Source organism: Talpa occidentalis, unplaced genomic scaffold (genome assembly GCF_014898055.3).
Source record: "Talpa occidentalis isolate TD23 unplaced genomic scaffold, MPIMG_talOcc4v2.1 talOcc4.5, whole genome shotgun sequence".
Taxonomy (NCBI): Eukaryota; Metazoa; Chordata; class Mammalia; order Eulipotyphla; family Talpidae; genus Talpa; species Talpa occidentalis.
Window position 1 is genome coordinate 82,408,363 of NW_023604861.1, and position 19,517 is coordinate 82,427,879.

At 44.0% G+C, this 19,517-nt stretch overlaps 1 protein-coding gene across 1 annotated transcript in view; it reads right to left on the minus strand.

The window, feature by feature from the left end:
- TGFA (transforming growth factor alpha) overlaps window positions 1-18,784 on the minus strand; it is a 97,563-nt gene extending 78,779 nt beyond the window's left edge. The window contains exon 1 of the mRNA XM_037526838.2: window positions 18,694-18,784. Within this exon, the coding sequence (XP_037382735.2) occupies window positions 18,694-18,733 (40 nt within the window). The 5' untranslated portion in view covers window positions 18,734-18,784. The remainder of the gene's footprint in view (window positions 1-18,693) is intronic.
- Between the last annotated feature and the right edge of the window lie 733 nt (window positions 18,785-19,517).

Here is a 19,517-nt window from a genome sequence, read left to right on the forward strand (position 1 = left end):
CACAGCCTGACATTTTATTATATGTTTATTGGATTATTTTCTGTCCCTTCGGGTCTAAATGTGTGTGTATGTGTGTGTGTGTGTGTGTGAATGTGTGTGGGGTGTTTCTGGTTTGCTTTATTCTCAGTGCCTAGAACAGTGTTTGACACAGACAGCCCTCAACAAATACTTGCTGAATTGGTTCAGTTCCTTCTTAAGACAAATTTGCCAGAGAGTTCAAAAGAGATCTCCAGGGAATGTGAACCAAAGAAGACAAAGATGGAACTCCTATTTGAGTAGGAGCATTTTTTAAAGACTTTGTGGAACAAAGGTTCTTTCTCTGGAATAGGACGACACCATTAGAATTTTTCTGTGGTGACAGTTCTCCAAGAAATAATGCATATACTGGAATATTTTCATCATCATGGTGTGCATGTATGTGTGTAGAGTCATCATGGATGTCCTTTCTGCCATATGCTTATTAATCAGGCTCGACTCTGCTTAGCTTCCGAGATCAGATGAGATTGGACACATTCAGGGTGGCGTGGCCAAGGACATACATGTTCTTTCTGAGCAGATGACATCTAACAGGCCCAAATAAAATGAGAGAGCAAATTCTGCAAATATCTCAGGGAAGAACACCCAAAGCTGAAAGAACTCCAAATGCAAAGGTCTTGAGGCGGCCTGTTCAAGGAAGAGCTCTGAGACGCTGACGTGGCTGGAGGACAGTGGTGTGAAACATCTCTTATGGGTAAAGCAGGAGTCTGAATTTGATGCCCAGCTGCATGGCCACTGGCAGGTTTTGAGCAGAGGAGTGACAGCATCTGATGTATGTGTTAGAAAGATCACTCAGGGTAAGGAAATCAGAAGAGGCCTTGCAGCAGTAAGACTGGAAACTAAAGTGCAGATGAGCCTCTGGCAGAACCCAGGTGAAGCATGAGGGGAAGTATGGGAGATTATGAGAAGCAGTCAGAGCTTAGAATATACTAGAAACAGCTGAAAGGACTCACTGAACTTGCGAGGACTGAACATGGGAGGTAGATTTTAGCTTCTTTCCTTCAGGGACTTGCTCGCTTCACCCTGTGTCTATCTACATTATTCCCATCTTCCTCACCTTCCTAGGCCATGTTTTTTTTTTTTTTTAGGATTTTTTTATTTATGCATACAAGAACTGTGGTACAGGTCAGAGGTGTGTGTGTGTGGGGTGGTGGTGAGACGATTCATCAGAGACAGAGTAGGAAACAGAACAGTCAGATTGACTGAAACACACTGCTGAGGGGAGCAGCGGGCGAGTCAGGAGAGGTCTGCTGCACCATGTGGGTAACTCCCTGGCTGCTGGGGATCCAACTCATGCTGTAGTAGTTGCAGATAGCTTCATAGGTTGCGTCTTAACCCCTTGCGCCCCCAGGGAGGCCCTCCTAGGCCATGTTTAACTTTCAAGTTCAAACATCCGTGTTTTCAAAAACCTTTCCTAAGCACCTCAGATGGAGGACCCTGTTTCTGTTAAAAAACTAAAAAACAAATGAATTCACAAGAACATAGGCCTAGAGAAACCCATCAGCAGTTTTCAGCCCACAAGAGTCAAAGATACACAAGTTAATCTTATTTTGGTCCCAGTGTTCTCAAACTTCTCTAAAAAGCTTTAGTTAATGGTTCCCTTCCGGTTCCGCCCTCTGTCCTTGATGTCTTCCAGGGTCCTAAAAATTCAAATGAAGTTTCTACTCCTGATGATCCCCAGGTAGAGCCTAGAAAATCTCAGTCCAAGGCAACCTTAACCAGTTACAAGACACAGGTTCAACATCTGGGGCACATCTGCCTACAAATGACAGCTTTCTGGAAACTCATACCGTATTTAATCCCACTTGCTGCGTGCCCTCTGCTACCAGCTGCAGGTTGGCCTAACACATCCCAGGTTCCAAAGTGCAGGGCCCCACTCTCTGGGTCAGCTTTAGCTTAAGTGGTTACTTTGTCATGTCGGACTACCGAGCCCAAAACGAAGGCCCTGAAGAGCCTGCAAATAGGCTCCCGTTCACCTGTGACCAGAGCTTGTGCAGCTGCCAATGCACAGGCCCAGAGGCTGTGCTCTGCTCTGTGATTCTCTGCTCTAAATGCATTGGCACCACAGAAACTTCTGATGCCCCATGTGGGCATAGCCCAACTCCCTCCTTTCCTCCATATCCTCCCCAGTGCCTGTGGAAGAGAATGAAAGAGAGAAGGTTGCCCCTAGATGATGTGGGTATAGTGATACAGAGCCGGCTGCTGGGGTTGGGTATGTGGGGCCTATTATCCTCTTGGGAAAGGGGTCCTTTCCTTGAAGAGGGGTAGAAGCCAGTGATCCTTCTGAGTAGGAAGCAGCCAGGACACTCCTGCTAGTCACTCCACAAGGGTCCAAGATCAACAGACTTGCATGTCAACACAGCTTTGTCATCCAGCATTAGCTGTGGTTTTCTGCTTCTTACTTTGAAGGGAACCAAATGCCCCAGTGTGCGGAACGATGACAGGACATACCAGTTCACACCCTCATAGGTTCCTCGCCAGCACGCTGATCCTGCCCAACAGGACTCTCCAAGGCTATAGTATGAGATTTATAGAAATCTACTTTTGTAGAAATTTCTACTTTTGTAGAAATTGGAGCATTTACTTTTAAAGGCATGAAATGTAAGCAACATAAGTGGGTACTTCTTCAACACAGTCCTTGGAAGCACATGTTTTTCTCTCATTCTTAAGAAAAATGTCCCTCCACCTCAAGCAGGAACACGAACACTGCGCAGGGACCATCACATCCATTCTGAGCTCACAGCAAGCACTGCTAATGATCACAGCACTGTCACCCCCTCAACTCAGATGCACCATCCAAATCCTCTAAACAGCTGCTTCCAAGTCATCACAGCTGGCCTAGAAGATGGAACCTTTTCCCACTCCTGCTCGGAAAACACCCTCTGCTTCTATGTCAATGAGTTGTGGGAGTGAAGGGTAAGAAGGGGTAGGAAAAGGAGACAGAAGTAGAGCCTCTCAGGCTAAATTATTTGTCATCAATAAAAATACATCAGTTGAGTATTAAATGTTAGGTAGTGTGCAAAGCACAGCAAAAATTGAGAAAAAGGGCAAAAGGAGGTGAAATAAAAAGGCCATGAGGTAGGAAATAAAAGCTCTAGAAGAAACACACACACAGACATATTCATGCTATTGTCAGTGGTTCAAGAGGTCATCTAGAGAGAGATATTGGTTATGACTACAAAATAAAAGTGGTCTTTTTTATCCTTTCTGTGTAAGGGAGACAGTCCCTAAGGATAACAATAGCGGTTCATACCGATTTATCACCTCCTCAAAGCACAAGATATTTATATAAACAAAGCCCTAGATTTTCAGAAAATTTCTACCTATGGAGCTTCTGAAAGCTGCCCATCAGGTACTAAGGAGCCCAGGTGAACACCATCACTGACTCATTTATGAAAGAAGCTAAAGTGCAGAAATCTAAGAACAGATTTCTTTCATGTTCTCTAGCTATCTAACTGGGAGTCAACACATAATTTTTCACAAAAGTAAATTTACTGATTTCATCTTCAAGGCCTTTAGCCCACTTTTGCTTGGCTGGCACTGGAGTCAGATGACATCATGGCCCTCAGAGGATCTTTTCAGTGAGCCAGGACCAGCCACTGGGCTTGGGCATTTTCAGACATGGAGACCATGCACGCAGGAGGGGCCAGGAACTCTCCCCCAGTCACTTAGGGTGGCCAGTACCTGTCCTGTTTAATGAAAATGTTCAGGGGAAGATGCATATCGTATCCTCTCTTCTGGGATGCGACCCCCTCACCCCTCCACCACCAAGGCTCACTTCTCAAGGCTGGGAGCTCAGAGAAACCTTCCATCTGCGGGGCAGGCTTGCGGGGCTCTCTGCACTGTGAGTGCCTCTCAGGCCATCTCCATCCCTGGCCTGCAAACAGTCAGCCACTGGAGCAGAACCCTCTGCCTGCTTCAGGGGGCTCCTCCCACAGGAGAACAGAAAACAGCCAGAAAATGTCATAGGTAAAGTGCATCTGTGAGTGATGAAGCACATTTATTTCCCTTACTGCTGGGAAACAATGAGGCTTATTTCACCAAGTCTTTTCCTCACTGTCACTCTCCAGCTTCACAATTTTGGAGCTTCGGGTTATGGGGTGATAGCTGGAAAGGTGAAGACATTTGGACACAAAGGGATCGCTCTGTTCCAAAAGCTAAGCCTTTCTTTCTTTCTTTTACTTGAATGTTACAACTAAAAAGCATCAACCAGAGGGCGGAATGTAAGATAGTGAGTCACTGGGAGATTAGGTGACACAGTGGAGATCAAGGAAGCCTCTGGTGCATTGTGGAGAAGCCCGTGGAAAATACAAACAGGTCTTCTGCTCTGAGAACAACAGAATTTTTATAAGGAGCTTCTATGTCTGTGTTTAAATCTCAGGGGATAGTTTAACTTCCTGGATCCCTAAAACATCATCTTTTTCTCCCCTACGGCCCCCCAGGGTGGACTGCGACACAGTTTCTAACTAGTCAACTTTGGGTGGGGGAACACACTGCAGTCAATCTACTTTAAGCCAATCAGACATGAAGGATTTAATTTACAAATAAATTAATGAAAGATTGTTCTCGGAAAGGATTATCAAATAAAGTCCTTTAAGTAAGATCCAGGCTTTTAACCCTCATATTTTTCAAACACGGCAATACAAGGCCTACCCCACCAGCTGTTTTGTGCGTTAGTAATACACTGTTTGCTGATGTGTATAATTCCTTTACCTTTACCTAAAGTAAAAAAAAAAGTCACATTTAATAAACATCTGTGGAATGTTCACACTGCAACCTGCAGATCCAGATATTAAATCATCTCCCAGAGGAGCAAACACCATCAAAATTGTTGCCAGCTGAGTAAAGGAAGGTCCTACATACAAGTGGAAGAGCAAGTGCTATTTTTGTGCTGATCTTTTATTCTACCCAGTTCATGGAATCACCTATGTTTTGTGGGTACATGTCATTGCTAAAATTGGGGCAAAGAGTCTGAAAGTAAGCCAGCAATTAGCAACTCTGTTATTGCAAATTCTATCTTTAGTTGGACTGTGAAGAACTAAAAGTGTTAAAGTGTTAAGACTTGGCCATCTTTCCATATTACTTGGGGGAAACGTCAGAGAGGCACAGCAGATCAGGTGAGAGGATGGTGAGAGGTGACAGCTTACATGCACTGAGAACCTCAGGCACACCACCCAAGGGGGGACAGGCTCCCTGCATAAACAGACAAGATCACCTTTTAAAACAAACACTCTTTAAAAATGTAGAGTATCAGCAGTGTATTTCGTCAGCCTGCCTGTTCTGTTCCCCACTCTGTCTCTGGTGAATCCTCTCACCCTCCCTGGCATCTGGCCTGTACCTTGGTTCTTGTATAAAAATAAATAAATAAATAAATAAATAAATAAATAAATAAAAATGTAAAGTAGAAATGCAAACAGGCCCACTTGGAGGAATTTCTTACTAGAGGGCGCCTGGTCATCAGAACATATCAATTATCACATCACTTGGGATTATCTTCTGAATATCTAAACTCCTGATTGAAGGAGGGAAAAAAGACCTCTATCACACTTGTCTCTTTATGATGCTCCATGGCATTGGGAAGTAGCCATATTGCTTCTTAGCCGGCATGACAATTACCTGCATGGCAGTGACTGTCAATATAGTAAATATTTAGGGGTGAACTTGTCTGAAAGTGTAAGGTCTGCTACAAAATGGTGATCTCTGAAATGAAGGATTCCAGGTAGCTCAGCATTCACAGTCTTCCATGACTGGCACAGAGAAGGAGAAGAGCAGGATGGCCAAGATGGCAGGCGGGGTCCTCGGTTCAAATCCTTGTTTTGCCACATGTTGGCTTTGGGAGATTGGGCATTTTTGTGCCTGTTTCCTCATCTGTAAAATGAGGATAACCACAATATCTCAGAGGATGAATAGACTCCTTAAGGGATTACCATGTGCCAGGCACTGTTCTCAGTGATGGCCACCATCTCTTCAGAAGGTATTGCCCTGCCATACCAAGAACCCTCCTCTGCAGCCCACAGTGCCCACTGTGGCCTCACATTATTGTGGAAAACTGTGTTTGCTTCTGCCACAATCTACGAGGCATTTAAGGGTTGGGGGACAAGGGCTTGGTTATGACCCTCTTTGCATTAATATCACCAAACCCAGCAGAGGATCTGACACACAGTTAAATGTTGCTGAGGTGAACACTCTACCTATAAAATAAATAAATATCTTAAACAAACAAACAAATAGCACTCCTCTCTTTAAGCTGAGCGATCTTATTTTTGTTCCTCATCTCTTTGGCTCTATAATACAGCACTAGGTGACTACAGTAGCTTCCTTGAGTGAATTAAGAAACAAATGTCATGTTAGTCCCACTTCGGAAAAATCACAACTACTATAGGACCACTTGGACTTATTCTACCCAGGATGACAGCTGAGATACTCCACATGCCTCCTACTGTTATTGTTACAAGGAAAACGTCCTGCCTTTTATCTGCAATTCAAAAAGTCTAATTCAGTTGAAAGGGATGTTTTGTTTATTTTTTCCTCTGGTTTCGCAGTAGAGGAAAGAGGCACTTTACAAGAAAAGAAGCTCACATTACATAGTGAGTTGATGTTGTTTTCCTAAGTGTAAATCACTAACTTTCAAGTGGTTCACTGGTGCAGAACTAGTCCATTAGTGGCAACCTTCTACAACCTACTGAGTCTTCAAAATAAGAATTTATTTGAAATGATGGCCTCAGCAGAGTAGGTCCCACTACCTTGGTCACAGTGCAGAAACTTTTCATTAATGCCTTTCCTATTGCTCTCTCTTCACAAGTTAAAATAGAGCGGAATTCTGCTTAACTAACTCAGGAAAAAACTCTACTCACTGAAACTTCACATTCACAGGCAATCGGGAAGTTTTACATCAATTATAGGTACTGCCTGGGGACAAGTGATGACCTTCAGATACTAAGGGACCCTGAAATTAGCTTCTGAGTCTTTAAAGAATTATGAAGTTACATTAAGTCCTAATGTGCATGTGCCTGACAACAGAACATCAAAATGCAAGAGGTAAAAGTTAATAGAAGGATAAATGCATGATTCCATTGTTGTATTGAATCATTAGAGATTTCAACACATTTCCATCAGAAATGGACAGATCCAGCAGGTAAAAATCAGTTAAGGACACAGCTGAACTCTACACCACCATCACTCACAGGATATAATTGGCATCTCTCCATCCATAGACTTCATTCGACAACAGCAGAACACACGTTCTTCTGAAGCTCACAATGTAACAGGGTGGTCCCCAGGAAAGGGGGAAGTTTCAGGTTTCCTGCCCTACCCGAGAAGGGTGGAGCTGAGCTGGGAGAAGAAGCTGCAGAAGGGACGGAGGAAGAAAGGAAGCAGGATGGAGAGCCAGAAGGAGACCTGGAGGAGGCACATGGAGCAGAGAGACATGTAAAGAAACTGCGCTTGCCCTTTGGTCATGGACTGGTTGAAACAGATATGGGTGAGAGACAGTGGGGAGGATAATAATGGCAACTTTTACCTTGATTTTGATTTTGCTCTTTTCCTCCCAGACTTGTCTAGTTGTTTCTGATCCTTTTCTGTGGGTCCCCACTGAAAGGTGCTTTAGACTTGTAGCAGGCTTTCGGGCCTTGCTCTGGGCCAATCCCATTTGGGTGGACTTTTACCCACGAGGGGACGGGTAACTTTGGGTGCTTGATTTAGAAACTATATTCTTTGCCTTTCCTGTATTGTTTACCAATGGTATTAAAGTTCCTTTTCATTAAAGTCTCATATGTTTTGTGTTGATGTGGCAGATGGCAGAACCTATTTTGAGCAGGCAGGTTTGCGGGATCTGTGGTGCCCCTCTCCCTGCCCTGTAACAACATGAACACTCACATGAACATCCTGGGCTATAAAACATACCTTATTACATTGAAAAGAACAGAAATCACACAGTGTCTACTCTCATACGACAATGGAGTTAAACAAGATATCAATGGCAGAAATATAGCTGGAAAGTCCCCAAATACTGGAGATCAACAGCACATTTCTGAATAACATATGGGTCAAAGAAGAAATCTCAAAAGAAGTAAGGAAATATTTTGACCAAATGAAAATGGAAATATGAGAATTCATGGGATGCAGTGAAAGCTGTGTTTAGAGGGAAATGTATATTATTGAATGAACATACTAGAAAAACCAGAAAGATCCTAAATTTTTATGTTAAGAAATTTGAATTCAAATTAAATCCAAAGTAAGCAGACAAATGATAAAGTTATTTAAATTAGTAACTGTTTTGCTCTACGTTAAGTCTGAAAAGTAGCCATCCACCTATGGGACAGTACTTCTCAAACTTTTCTGAAATAGTAAAGAGAAAGATCTTATACACATTCCTCTAAAGTCTCGGGGGGTAGGGAATAAGTCTGAAATAATCATGGGGGAAAATCACAATTTACCTGAAGTCTTAGCTCCCAAAACTTAATTTTGATATTTCAGTCTTGCATTCTGTTGTCTAATATATCTGACTTTGCTTTAATGCAGAAAACAATGCTATGACTTGCAAGTTAAGTTATATATTGATTAGTTATTCCCTGTCCCAGGGAGATGTGTCAGGGTTGGTCTGTGGTTCTAGCATATTCCATAGTACTTCTGTTTGAGAAAGGGATGTAAAAATATACAGTGTCAGTTAAGCAGAATGTCACATGGAAGACTGCAGGCCTGTCAGGCCCCCCAATTTCTACAAGTACATGGCTCCAGAAAGAATAGGAGAGGACAGGTAGGTTCACCAAGCCTTTATGAACAGTGAGACCCAGTGCTCATCAGTCTTCAGCTTCGGTGAGGAATGAGGTAAGTCTTCCTTCTTCCCCCAGGAGGAACATGGAAGTCATTCTTCCCTACACACCATAGTAAGTGTTCCCTTCCTCTACTAACGCAGATGTTTCTTCTCCAACACTGAGATGGGAGGGAAGCAGAAGTCTAGTTATTAAATGGTGATCACATTGCTACTTTCCTAGTTCTCAATATTTTCTGCCCAACTTCCTGGGTCAATGACATGATCTCCACCCCCAAAAACAGTTCAATACAGGATAAGTGTCAGACTCATGGAACAGAGCAGAAACTTCTAGTCCTCCTAAGAATGTACCAAGTGACAAAATTGGGATTTGAAATCATTACGTAGAGAATAAATCATTCAAATGACCTAGAATAAGTGAATCATTTGACAAAAAGGCAAGTTAGATTCTTATCTCACATCTTACACCAAAATACATTCCTAAAGAATTGAAATTTAGATCTCTAAGTAACAATATAAAAGTGCAACGAGAAATGATAACAAAAGGGCTACCTCAAACCCCTTCTTACCCCAAGACACAAAATCATAATGGAATAAAGAATGGATTTTAAGTCCTTAAAAATGAAAAATAAAAGCATAATTCTGCAAACCCAAATGCAAAACATATTTAAAGGGAAAGTGAAAATATTGTATACACAAAGTTTTAAATATTGCTTACAAATCAATAAGCCTACTCAAAAAATGGTCTAAGGACAGAGATAATGCACAGGAAAATAAATTCAAATACTCAGATATGAAAGAATATTCAGTTGTACCAAACTTTGGTTTTAAGTAAGGAAATACAAAAGAAAACAGTGAGACACCATTTAACCCCCATAATTAACATAGAAAACAACACTATTCATCATCATTAAATTTGCTGATACGTAGCTGTTCACACATAGGTGACAGGAGTATAAATTTGTAGAGACTTTCTAGAGGGTAGATTGTTAAAACATACTAAGAGGAAAAAATGTGTGTATCTTTTGACCTGGTAATTCATTTCTGGGGATTTGTCCATGGAAAATAATTAAAGGATGCTGGCAATGATTTAGCTGCAAGAATTTTCACTTTCAGGCTTTCATTAAAAGTCTGAAACAACCTACATCTCCATCAATAAGAGAAGAATAAATAAACAATGACAAGCCCTATATTGGACTATGTTATGGTCTTTAAAAAAATAATAGGTTGAGATATATGTATAAATATATATATATATTTTTAAAGAGTTTATTTATTTATACAAGAACCAGGGTACAGGCAAGATGTGCAGGAGGGTGAGAGGATTCACCAGAGACAGAGCAGGGAACAGAACAGGCAGACTGATGAAATGCACTGCTGAGGAGAGCAGCGGGTGAGACAGGAGAGGTCTGCTGCACCAAGTGGGACCCTCGCTGGCCGGCGGGATCCAACAGGCGCTGCAGAGGCTGCGGACAGCTTCACAGTGTGGTGCTCAACCACCAGGGAGGCCCTAGATATCTTTTTGCCACAGAAATGTTTTTCCTATATACTGTAAGTAAAAGGATGATTTGAAAACACAATTTACCAAACACCATTTTTGAAGGAAAAAAATAAACAAATATCTATATCTATACACAGAGATTTGGTAGGATAACTGCAAGTCAAACCTAGTAAGAGGGTGAATGGAACTTGTTTTTTGTGTGTGTGTTGTTTTTCTTTTTTTTTAAGATTTGCTTGTTTGTAGATTCTTATTTCTATTTCATTTGGGGAAAAAAGTGAATAGAATTTAACCAAGGCTGGCAGAGAAGCATCTCCTGAATGGCCTGGGTAGAGAGATGGTGACCAGTGGGGATCCTGTTCTATGAACACTAAGTGGTTTGCACACTAACTGAGAGGAGGTGTGTTTGGTTTGGGGTTTTCTTTGAGGTTGAGGAGGTTTAGAGAGTCTAGATCCAGAAGGATTCCCCATCTGTGTGATCTATGAATTTACCTCACCTCCCTAAAAAAATGCTCAGGCCCCAGGCTTGCTTTCATTCCAGTTTAGGGGCCTATGATTTATCCCCTGAAACCCTAATTATAACACCCAAGGTCTGCTATGTGCAAAAAAAGTCTGTCATTGTTTAAATTTGCTGGCAGGGAGTGTGTACAGCATGCACACTGGCCTGATGCTGCACTCCTTCGACGCAAAAATAATAGCCCAGAAACCACCCCAAGGTGAGAAGGGGTCCAGTCCAGAGTTTCCAACTGAGCTTGGTGACAAGTAAGGTGAACAGGCTATGTCCCTCCAGAGTTCATATGCCTCCAGATACCTACAAGCCATTGCCACGGTAGAAGTTACAGGCCTTAAGCTGTTTCTTTCAACCAAGAAAAGGACCCTAAGTTTGTGTTTTCCATGCTGGTTGCCAAGGCCTGGTAGGGGAGGGGAGCAGAGTATGTAATTGCAAACCTCTCATTTATCAGCTTTGACTGCTTTTGTGTCACTACATTATGCGCACCATTTAGCCAGTTAATCTCCTGTACCTCTTAGAAGTGCAGTGATTACACAGAGAATGCCTTAGACCCCGGCAGGGGATGACGAAAGAGCAGTAAAGTTGCATCTATCTTCTCAGCACCCAGGAGAATTGTTGACTGACCTCATTCAAGCTCAAAGTAAGTACCCCCAAGAACCCAAACTGAAGATAGGGTCTTTTTTTTTAAATAAGAATCCAATATTCTTGCTAAGAAGTTTAGATCTTAAAAACAAACAAAAAATGGGCTAAAAGCAAACGACAACCAAACTCTCCCATATAAGCAGAGCTCATCTTGCGCCAAGTACTACAGAGGCATCTAATGTACACCACAGTGTATTTGGAGGATTTTGAACCTTGAAACTTAGAGAGCTATCAGGAAGCTACTTAGCAGCTTTTGCTAGAAATTTTAATGTCATGTATCATCCAAATCAGAAATGGCATTACTGTAACAACTCAGCAGTTACACAAATAAACTAGCTATTACCTGGACTTCTGAGAACACTATTAAATGTGAAACTTGCCCTTGAATTTGATTTAACGATTAAAAAGGTTTTCTTTAACCCCAAAAGTATCATTATTGAGGAAAATAACCTTAAGATATTTTTTATTTGAGGTGGCCTAGGCACTTACTCTGTTTTGTATTTGGTAAAGGCACATTTCATTGGGACTGCAGATGCAAGAGGAACAGATTAAATGAAAAGGAGAGCATTTATAAATCTGTGCCAAAAATTTAGACATCTGAATTAAATAGATTGTGAGGAAAATAAGTAACTATTGCACTGACTCAAGAAGTCGAAAATTTGAACCAATCACTAAAAAGGGACCAGGCCCAGACGCTTCATAAGCAATTTCTTTCAAGCCTTCACAGAATCGCTGGTTTCCGTGATGTTTCAACCATTCCAGAGCACAAAGCAGATGGAATGTTTTAAAACTTATTTTATAAAGATGACACAATGCTGATATCAAAATCCAAAAAAGAAAATAAGGCCCCAAATACTGCAGAATGATTGGGCGCCAGCAGCACATATGAGAGACAGAGACCACGAGGCCAGGAAGGTTCATGTGGGGAGTTAGGGCTGACTCTCACACAATCCAATAATTATCCTCAGAGCAACTGAACACACATTGTAGGGTGAGTGATTTTCAGGCTTTTCTACCCTCCTGCCATTAAGATTGCCCAGCCTGATGGGGCACCTGCAGTTGTAACGATGTTGTAAGCTGTGTTGTTTACTTCTGCGGGCCATGGCTCAGTATTGAGATATTCACTAAGAGAGAAAGGGGCAGGAGAGAGAACTGGAGAAGGGGAGAAAGAACGCTAGAGAAGCCCTGAGTGAAGACTTGCCTGGGGCCTGGAGGTCTCCCAGTCCCCCCCCCAACACCCCCCTTCCCCCCAGGCACCCTGCCATGTACCTTGTTGCTGCACTACATATAAAAGCTCAATAAAAGCCTGAGAAAGCCACCAAGGGCTCCAGGACTCTCTTTTATCTGCTCTGCCAAATCATAGAAAACCTGCTCAGTGCCCTTCCTGCTCCTACACACATACATTATTTCACCTGCTTTAAAAAAAGCATAATGCCAAGTCTTCAGTAGATTAGGAAGCTATGTTTTAACATGATAGAGTGTATCCATATGTAGTGTATGCACATGCACATTTAGATAACCAAAAAGCCAACCTCATACTTAACTGTTAAATGTTACAAAGATTATCAGTAAATCAAGAGAAATATAAGCACATCTACTGTCTTCAAAAATGTCATTCTTAAATTTCTGCTCAACACTGTAAGAAAAAGTAATGAGGTGAAAATATTCAACAGGAAGGAGGCAAAGTTATCACTATTGAAGATCACATGATCATCCACCTGTGAAGGACTATTAGAATTAATAAAACCCAGGGCCTCCCCGGTGGCGCAGCTGTTGAGCACTGGGTTGCGAAGCTGCCCGCGGCCTCTGCGGTGCCGGTTTGATCCCCGGCTGCTCCCCGGCCACAGGAGGAGGATCCCACATGGCGCGCAGACATCTCCTGCCGCCCGCTGCCCCCCTCAGCAGTGTACTTCAGTCCTTCTGCCTGCTCTGCTCCCCACTCTGGCTCTGGTGAATTCTTTCACCCTCCTGCGCTTCTGACTGTACCCAGTGCATGTATAAACAAAAACAAACAAACAAATAAAATAAATAAATAAAACATGCCTCTATAAAAAAAAGGACGAATACACAAAAGAATGTAACCAAACTGAAATTCTACAAACAGATTCAAGTAATTTTATGAGTTTAGCATATGATAAAAATGGAATTTCAAGTCACCAGGGGGTAGGGGAAAGGATAGATTATTCCAGTAATATTGGAGATTACTAGCTGGCAGGCAGTTTTAAAAAATGAGATGTGAAATGTACCTCACACCATAAACCAAAATAAATTATAGATAAGATAGTCCAATATTATCTATGTACAATATAGTACAATATAACTATATAACATATATAATAATACATACTATATAAGAGCACTAAAGAATTAGATGAAAGAAATAAGTAAATGTTTGCCTATCTTAGGATAGGGATGGTTTTTCTAACTATACAAGTAAAGATGGAAAACTTCTGGGAAAAGATGGTTTCTACTACATAAAAATGAAAACCTTGGGTATGTTGAAAATAGCATAAACAAAACAGTAAGAGACAATAAATAGAAGAAACTGTGTTTCCTCTGACTAAAGGAAAAAAGTACTAGCAATGACCTAAAGTTTCATTTTGATAAACTTCCAACTCTTTTTAAACCCAATCTAAACATGTCTACATATGACAATGATTTAGGACATACTCAATGCAGCCAATTCAAATGTTTCAAAAGAATTTACCCAGATTTTTAGAGTGGGTTGAAAGGCAGTGTCCTTACCCTTGAAAGGAAGAGCTCTTAAGAGATGGTTCTGGGAGCCTAGACAGTTCTCCTAATCTAGATTTCTGTCTTTCCTTATCTATGAAAGGTTTTTATACTTGATATTTCACAGGGGGTGGGGGGTAGCAAGCAAAACCAAGTCACCATGAAAGCACCCCAATCCTCTTTCTAGATGGAATGTTCATTCTGTGCTAAAGGCTCATGTAGTTAAGTTCACACCTTAAAATGTGATTAAAAATGTTTGAAATGGTAGCAAAACAATAGTCCATATCTGACGATCCAAAAAAGAAAGCATCACATGACTTAGCATCATTCAGCATAAGTTTAATAACATGGGTTCCTTGCATCCTCCATGGATAATGTCCAAGAACACTTGTGACAATTAGGAAATCTCAGCAAGCATTCTACCCCTGCCCTGGTCAGCAAGACTGGCCATAGAAAGGCCTTTAATAATGGCTCATACATCCACAGCAGCATTTATAAACATCAGGCTATGCTTTAGATAAAATGCCAATGGTTGAGCCAGATGTTTCCCTAACAGCAATGATTACAGAGCAGTGGTTCTCAAAGTGTCTCTCCCCTTGCCTCTCCACCAGTGGCAGAAGCCACACCTGGGAACCTTGTCAGACATGCAAACTCTCCCACTCCTGCTGGGCATTCTGGTTTACCAGGCCCTCCAGGCGGTTCTGCTTTGAGGGCACTGCTGTGGCAGATATTACAGAGGGCATGAGTGTGAAACCAAGCCCTAAATGCCCAATTCGGTACGTCAAATTTTTCTTACTTTGGTTGATCCAACCTCCACTTCCCTTTGTCCGTTCCTTTTAGTGGGCAGCCTAAAGAGCAGGACCTTGTTTAAAACACTTTTAAAAGGCCCTGGAGATAGATCCAATGGAAAAGTCAGTTGTTTTTCATATTTTACCATAGTAACATGAAACATCATTTACTCCTATAAGAAAAGTCCCCTTTGCAGGGGACAATGGGTATTTACAGAAAAGTAAATGAGGAAATCAAATTTTGGGAAAGCAAAGAAGGGAAATTTAACCTCTAAGCCTTCCATATACAAACCTTTAGAGTCTGTGGTCCAAGTGAACAGCCCCTGATTATGGTACCCAATAAGGGAAACGTGTCCCTGGCAAAGCTCCAATGCCTACTCTGATGGATGACGCACTGCATGCCTCCCACTGGTGCCTCAGTCCCTGATCCACTGAGAAGCTGATCTATTTCATTTCTATCCATCCTTAAAGACACTATGTGCCCTACGTCTACATCCAGCCTTACTTCTGGGAGCCATGCATAGAAAGGATAATGTTTACTTCTGGATTAGGTGGTATATTATTTCCGTATCATAAAATCAATTTTATTTTGTGTGTAATCACTTATTTTTATAGTTTATAAAGAAATCATTTATTTTTATAGTTTATATCAACCATATTCTCCATCACATTTGATTCTGACAACAACCTGCGAGATGGATACAGCTTGATTAATCCCGTTTTACAGATGAGGAAACTGGAACTTAGTGTTGATTTCAATAAACAACCGATGACTAAATGTTAACATACAAATGTTTTGCAACAAAATTAAAGAATCTGTGGTGTCCACAAACACCCCCCTTTTGTCACTAAATCATTAGATAGGTTTTTAGGTTGGGTAGTATTTTTCTGGTTTAGGAAGGGTGGGGAGCTAGGACATGAGACAAAGAAGACTAAAACTCCCAATTACGGAATCAACACAATTTGCAATGGTAACTGGAATTCTATGGAGTTCAAAAGTAACAATGAGGATGATGATGATGGGCCTAAAACTAACTAAACTCTTAACCACATACCAGGCACCATTCTATGTTCATTAAATAGATTCAACAACCCTTTAAATACCACCATTTTACCGACGAGAAAAACAAGGCACAGAGAAGATAAGTAACTTGCCCAAGATTACACATCTTGCTCTCTGGACACAAAGGAGGATGTGGGATGGAAGGTGCCAAGCCCCTGTGAGGTTTGACCTGCCAGCCTTGGAAATCTGACATGGGGGGAGGGCAGCTGCCACAGGGACCTGGGTTTCTTTCCCAATGTTGCCAATTAAGCAATAGCCTCCACACGCTCTCTGCCAAAACATCAATCAGCACGCAGGTTCCAAGTAATCAGGAGCACCGACTGAGACGCCTAACAACGGGTTCCTTCTCTGACTGTCCCCAGGAATGTGGGGAAGAGATCCAGGTTTTCTAGATCTTGGTTAGCGATGGAACACTGGCTGATTCGCCTGGAACTGCCTTCAACTCATTTAAAAAAACTTAGAGAGGAAAGCAATTTTGGAGGATATGTGCAAATTACAGATGCATATGGCACTGATGAGTCTTTAGTCATTTAGCAGAAAGTGAGGCAAGAAACAGAAATTCTAATAAATGCACAGAACTAATGGCTTAAAAAAAGGAAATATAAATAAAAAGGAGTCCTCACTGGTAGAAATGACTCCTACCTTCTTTTTTCTCTACTTTTCCCAACTGCTCTTATTTTGAAATAGTATGAGGCAGCTTTTACATACTGATCAATCTTGTTAAGGTTATACATTTTTTTTCCTGAAGGAAGGAAACAAGGATCAAGTTGAAGTTTTAGGTTTCAATGGTAGTCTTCTCTTAGGCAAAAGAGAAAAATTACTGATGAGTGAATGCGGCCTTCATGGGCACATATAGAATGATGGGGGAAGGGGGGGGCAACTTTCCAAGGCTTCCTCAAATGTGCCAATCATTATTTCCTACCTCTAATTTTCACTAAATAACCTAAGGCCACAGTGAGATCCTAGAAGTCCAACAGAAAACCCAACTTAACAGCAAATTCCAGGGTATTCCACACAATCTCACTTCAAGGAAAAGTCTCCAAACTGAGAGATGGAATTATGGTGACCACACTTAGGTGACTTTCAATATCCAAACTCCTTCCATATTCTTTAGTATTCCCGGTCCAACTACTTCCTGTGATCCCTGTGTACCTTGATTTTGTTCTCTATAAAATGGGGATAATGCCTTCTTTCACCAGGTTAGTGCGAAAATTAAATGAGTTACTACATATGGAGCACCAAAAACAGTGTCTGGCACAGGGTAAGTGCTCAAATAGCATTGGCTATTATGATTACTATTAGTATTTGCAAAAAATCATTACAACAGGGCACAGCATCCAGGAAGCTTCTGCCCCAGCAGTGATGGTTTATTGCTTTAAAAAAATCTAATATCAGAACAATTATCAATATAAGAAGCTCGCTCACAATCATGCCACCTGTTGGTGAGTTTCAGGTGAGGGTACGACTGGCAGCAACGGGTTCAACCACTACTCTGCATTTTCCTTAGATGATACCTCCCCTTTTGCTAGGTTATTAATCATCATTTCATGGGCTGGATTACAGGCAGGTCCATGAACCCCCTGAAACTGTACATGGAAGTGGGTGCAGTTGTGGCTTAGGGCATTTTGGGGGGAGAAAGGATTCCACAACGTTACTCAAACTCTAATAGATGTCCTTGTAGCTGTAGCGAGCAACTAGCTTTACGAGGTTAAATTCAGAGGACATATAGTACAATTCATTTCGAGAAGCTGCAGGGATAACCACAACACCTGGGCTGTTCATTTGCCATCTCAACACCCGAGCTGCCTCGCCCGGCGAGGGGCAGGGCGGCCTGGCTGCGCGCGGCGCGGGGCCTCACATCACTTACTGACCGTCCAGCGAACTTCGCGGCTGAAAAACTCACCTTCCCCGGCGCGCACGCGAGTTCGCGGGTGTGTCTTGCCCACCCTTCCCCCATGCGGGTTCCCTTCCAAAAGCAAACTCTTAAGGAAACTGGCCCGGTCTAGGGTTTCGCTCCTGCCCTCCGCTGACACTTACACCACTTCTCTCAGGGAAGTTAATTAAAGGAGCAATTAATCCGCACAAAAATCCAAAACCTACCCCAACGCGCAAGAGCTCTGAAAGTTCAAGATCGAGGGCGACCCGGCTAAACGTGAACAACTGCCCATCGCCGGGGCTCAGAGGTGGGCAGGGCACGAAAAGGCAGGCGGGTCTGTTGGAGGGGCGGCCGCGGCCCCCCTGCGGAGCCCGCACCCGCCCGCGCCGGCGAGGGCAGGCGGGGCCCCCGCGCGGCGAGCAGGTAGGTGCGGGCTGGGGCGCGGACACCCAGCCGCGGCAGATGAAAGTTCAAGCGCGTTCACACACCGTTTGCCCTTCCCAGGAAAACGTTCTCACGCACAGCCGAGGCGGCCACTTTTCGGGGAAAGCCTGGGTGCTCGACGGTCCTCTTCTTTGGAAAGGGCTCCCCAAATCTCTAGCAAGCCCTAGTGACTCCCCCTTGTGTCCCAGCCTGCAGCCCCTGGAAAGCAGCAGCCTCCCTCCACTTTCTCAGGCGAGCGCAGGAAACCCCCGGGAAAGGGAGCTGGAAAGGACAGGGGGGCGAGGGGTGTCGTGGGGGGCAGGGGGTGCACGGCGTGCTGCAGGCAGCGTACTTACCCAGCGCGAACAGGGCGAGCTGTCCAGCCGAGGTGACCATTTTACGGGCGGCGGGCAGCAGGCGCTCCAGCCTCCTGCCTACCTGCGGTGCCCGAGTGGCGAAGCGGCGCCGCGGTGCGGGGGAAAAAGGCGGCGGCGAGCAGGGCCAGCCCCGGAGCCGGAGGGCGGGGGGAGGACCGAGCGCTCGGAGCCGGTGCTCACCCCGCCGCGCGGCCGGCCGGGCGGAAATGGGAAGGCGGTTACTGTCACCTCCCCGCCACTCGGCGGCCGGGGCATGGAGGACCACCCTCCCGCCCCCGTGGGGTACCCCCTAAGGGCACGGGGTGGGGGCTTGGGACGAGGGGCGGGGACGCCGCGCGCACCAGGAGGGCGCGGGCGGCGGGGCGGGGCGATCGGGGGTTCTGGAGCCCGCCGCCCCAGCCGGCACCCAGGCGGAGGAACGGCAGGAAGCGCCCGGCTTCAGACACCACCCGAGACTGGCAGGGCAGTGCCGGCGCAGGGTCGGGCCCGGCCGCCCGCGGAACCCGAGCGGCCCCGGCAGTGGCGGCTGCCAGGCTCTAGGCGGCGGAGCGGAGCCGCCGGCGCGCGGGTCACCTGCACCCACCTCGCTGCGGGGGTTTATCGGGTTTATCCCGGGCTAGGGAGCCGGGACGCGGCCCGGAATGAGACCTGCGCGCTTCTCGGGCCGCCTGCCAGGACTTCACCTAAGGAAAGTGCGCCCCAGAATCAAGGGAAGAATTTGTTAAGCCAGGTTTCCCACCTGTCCCGTCCCAGTGAACACTGGATTCCAGGCAGGACTGCCGCCCGAGCACAGCCGCCCGCGT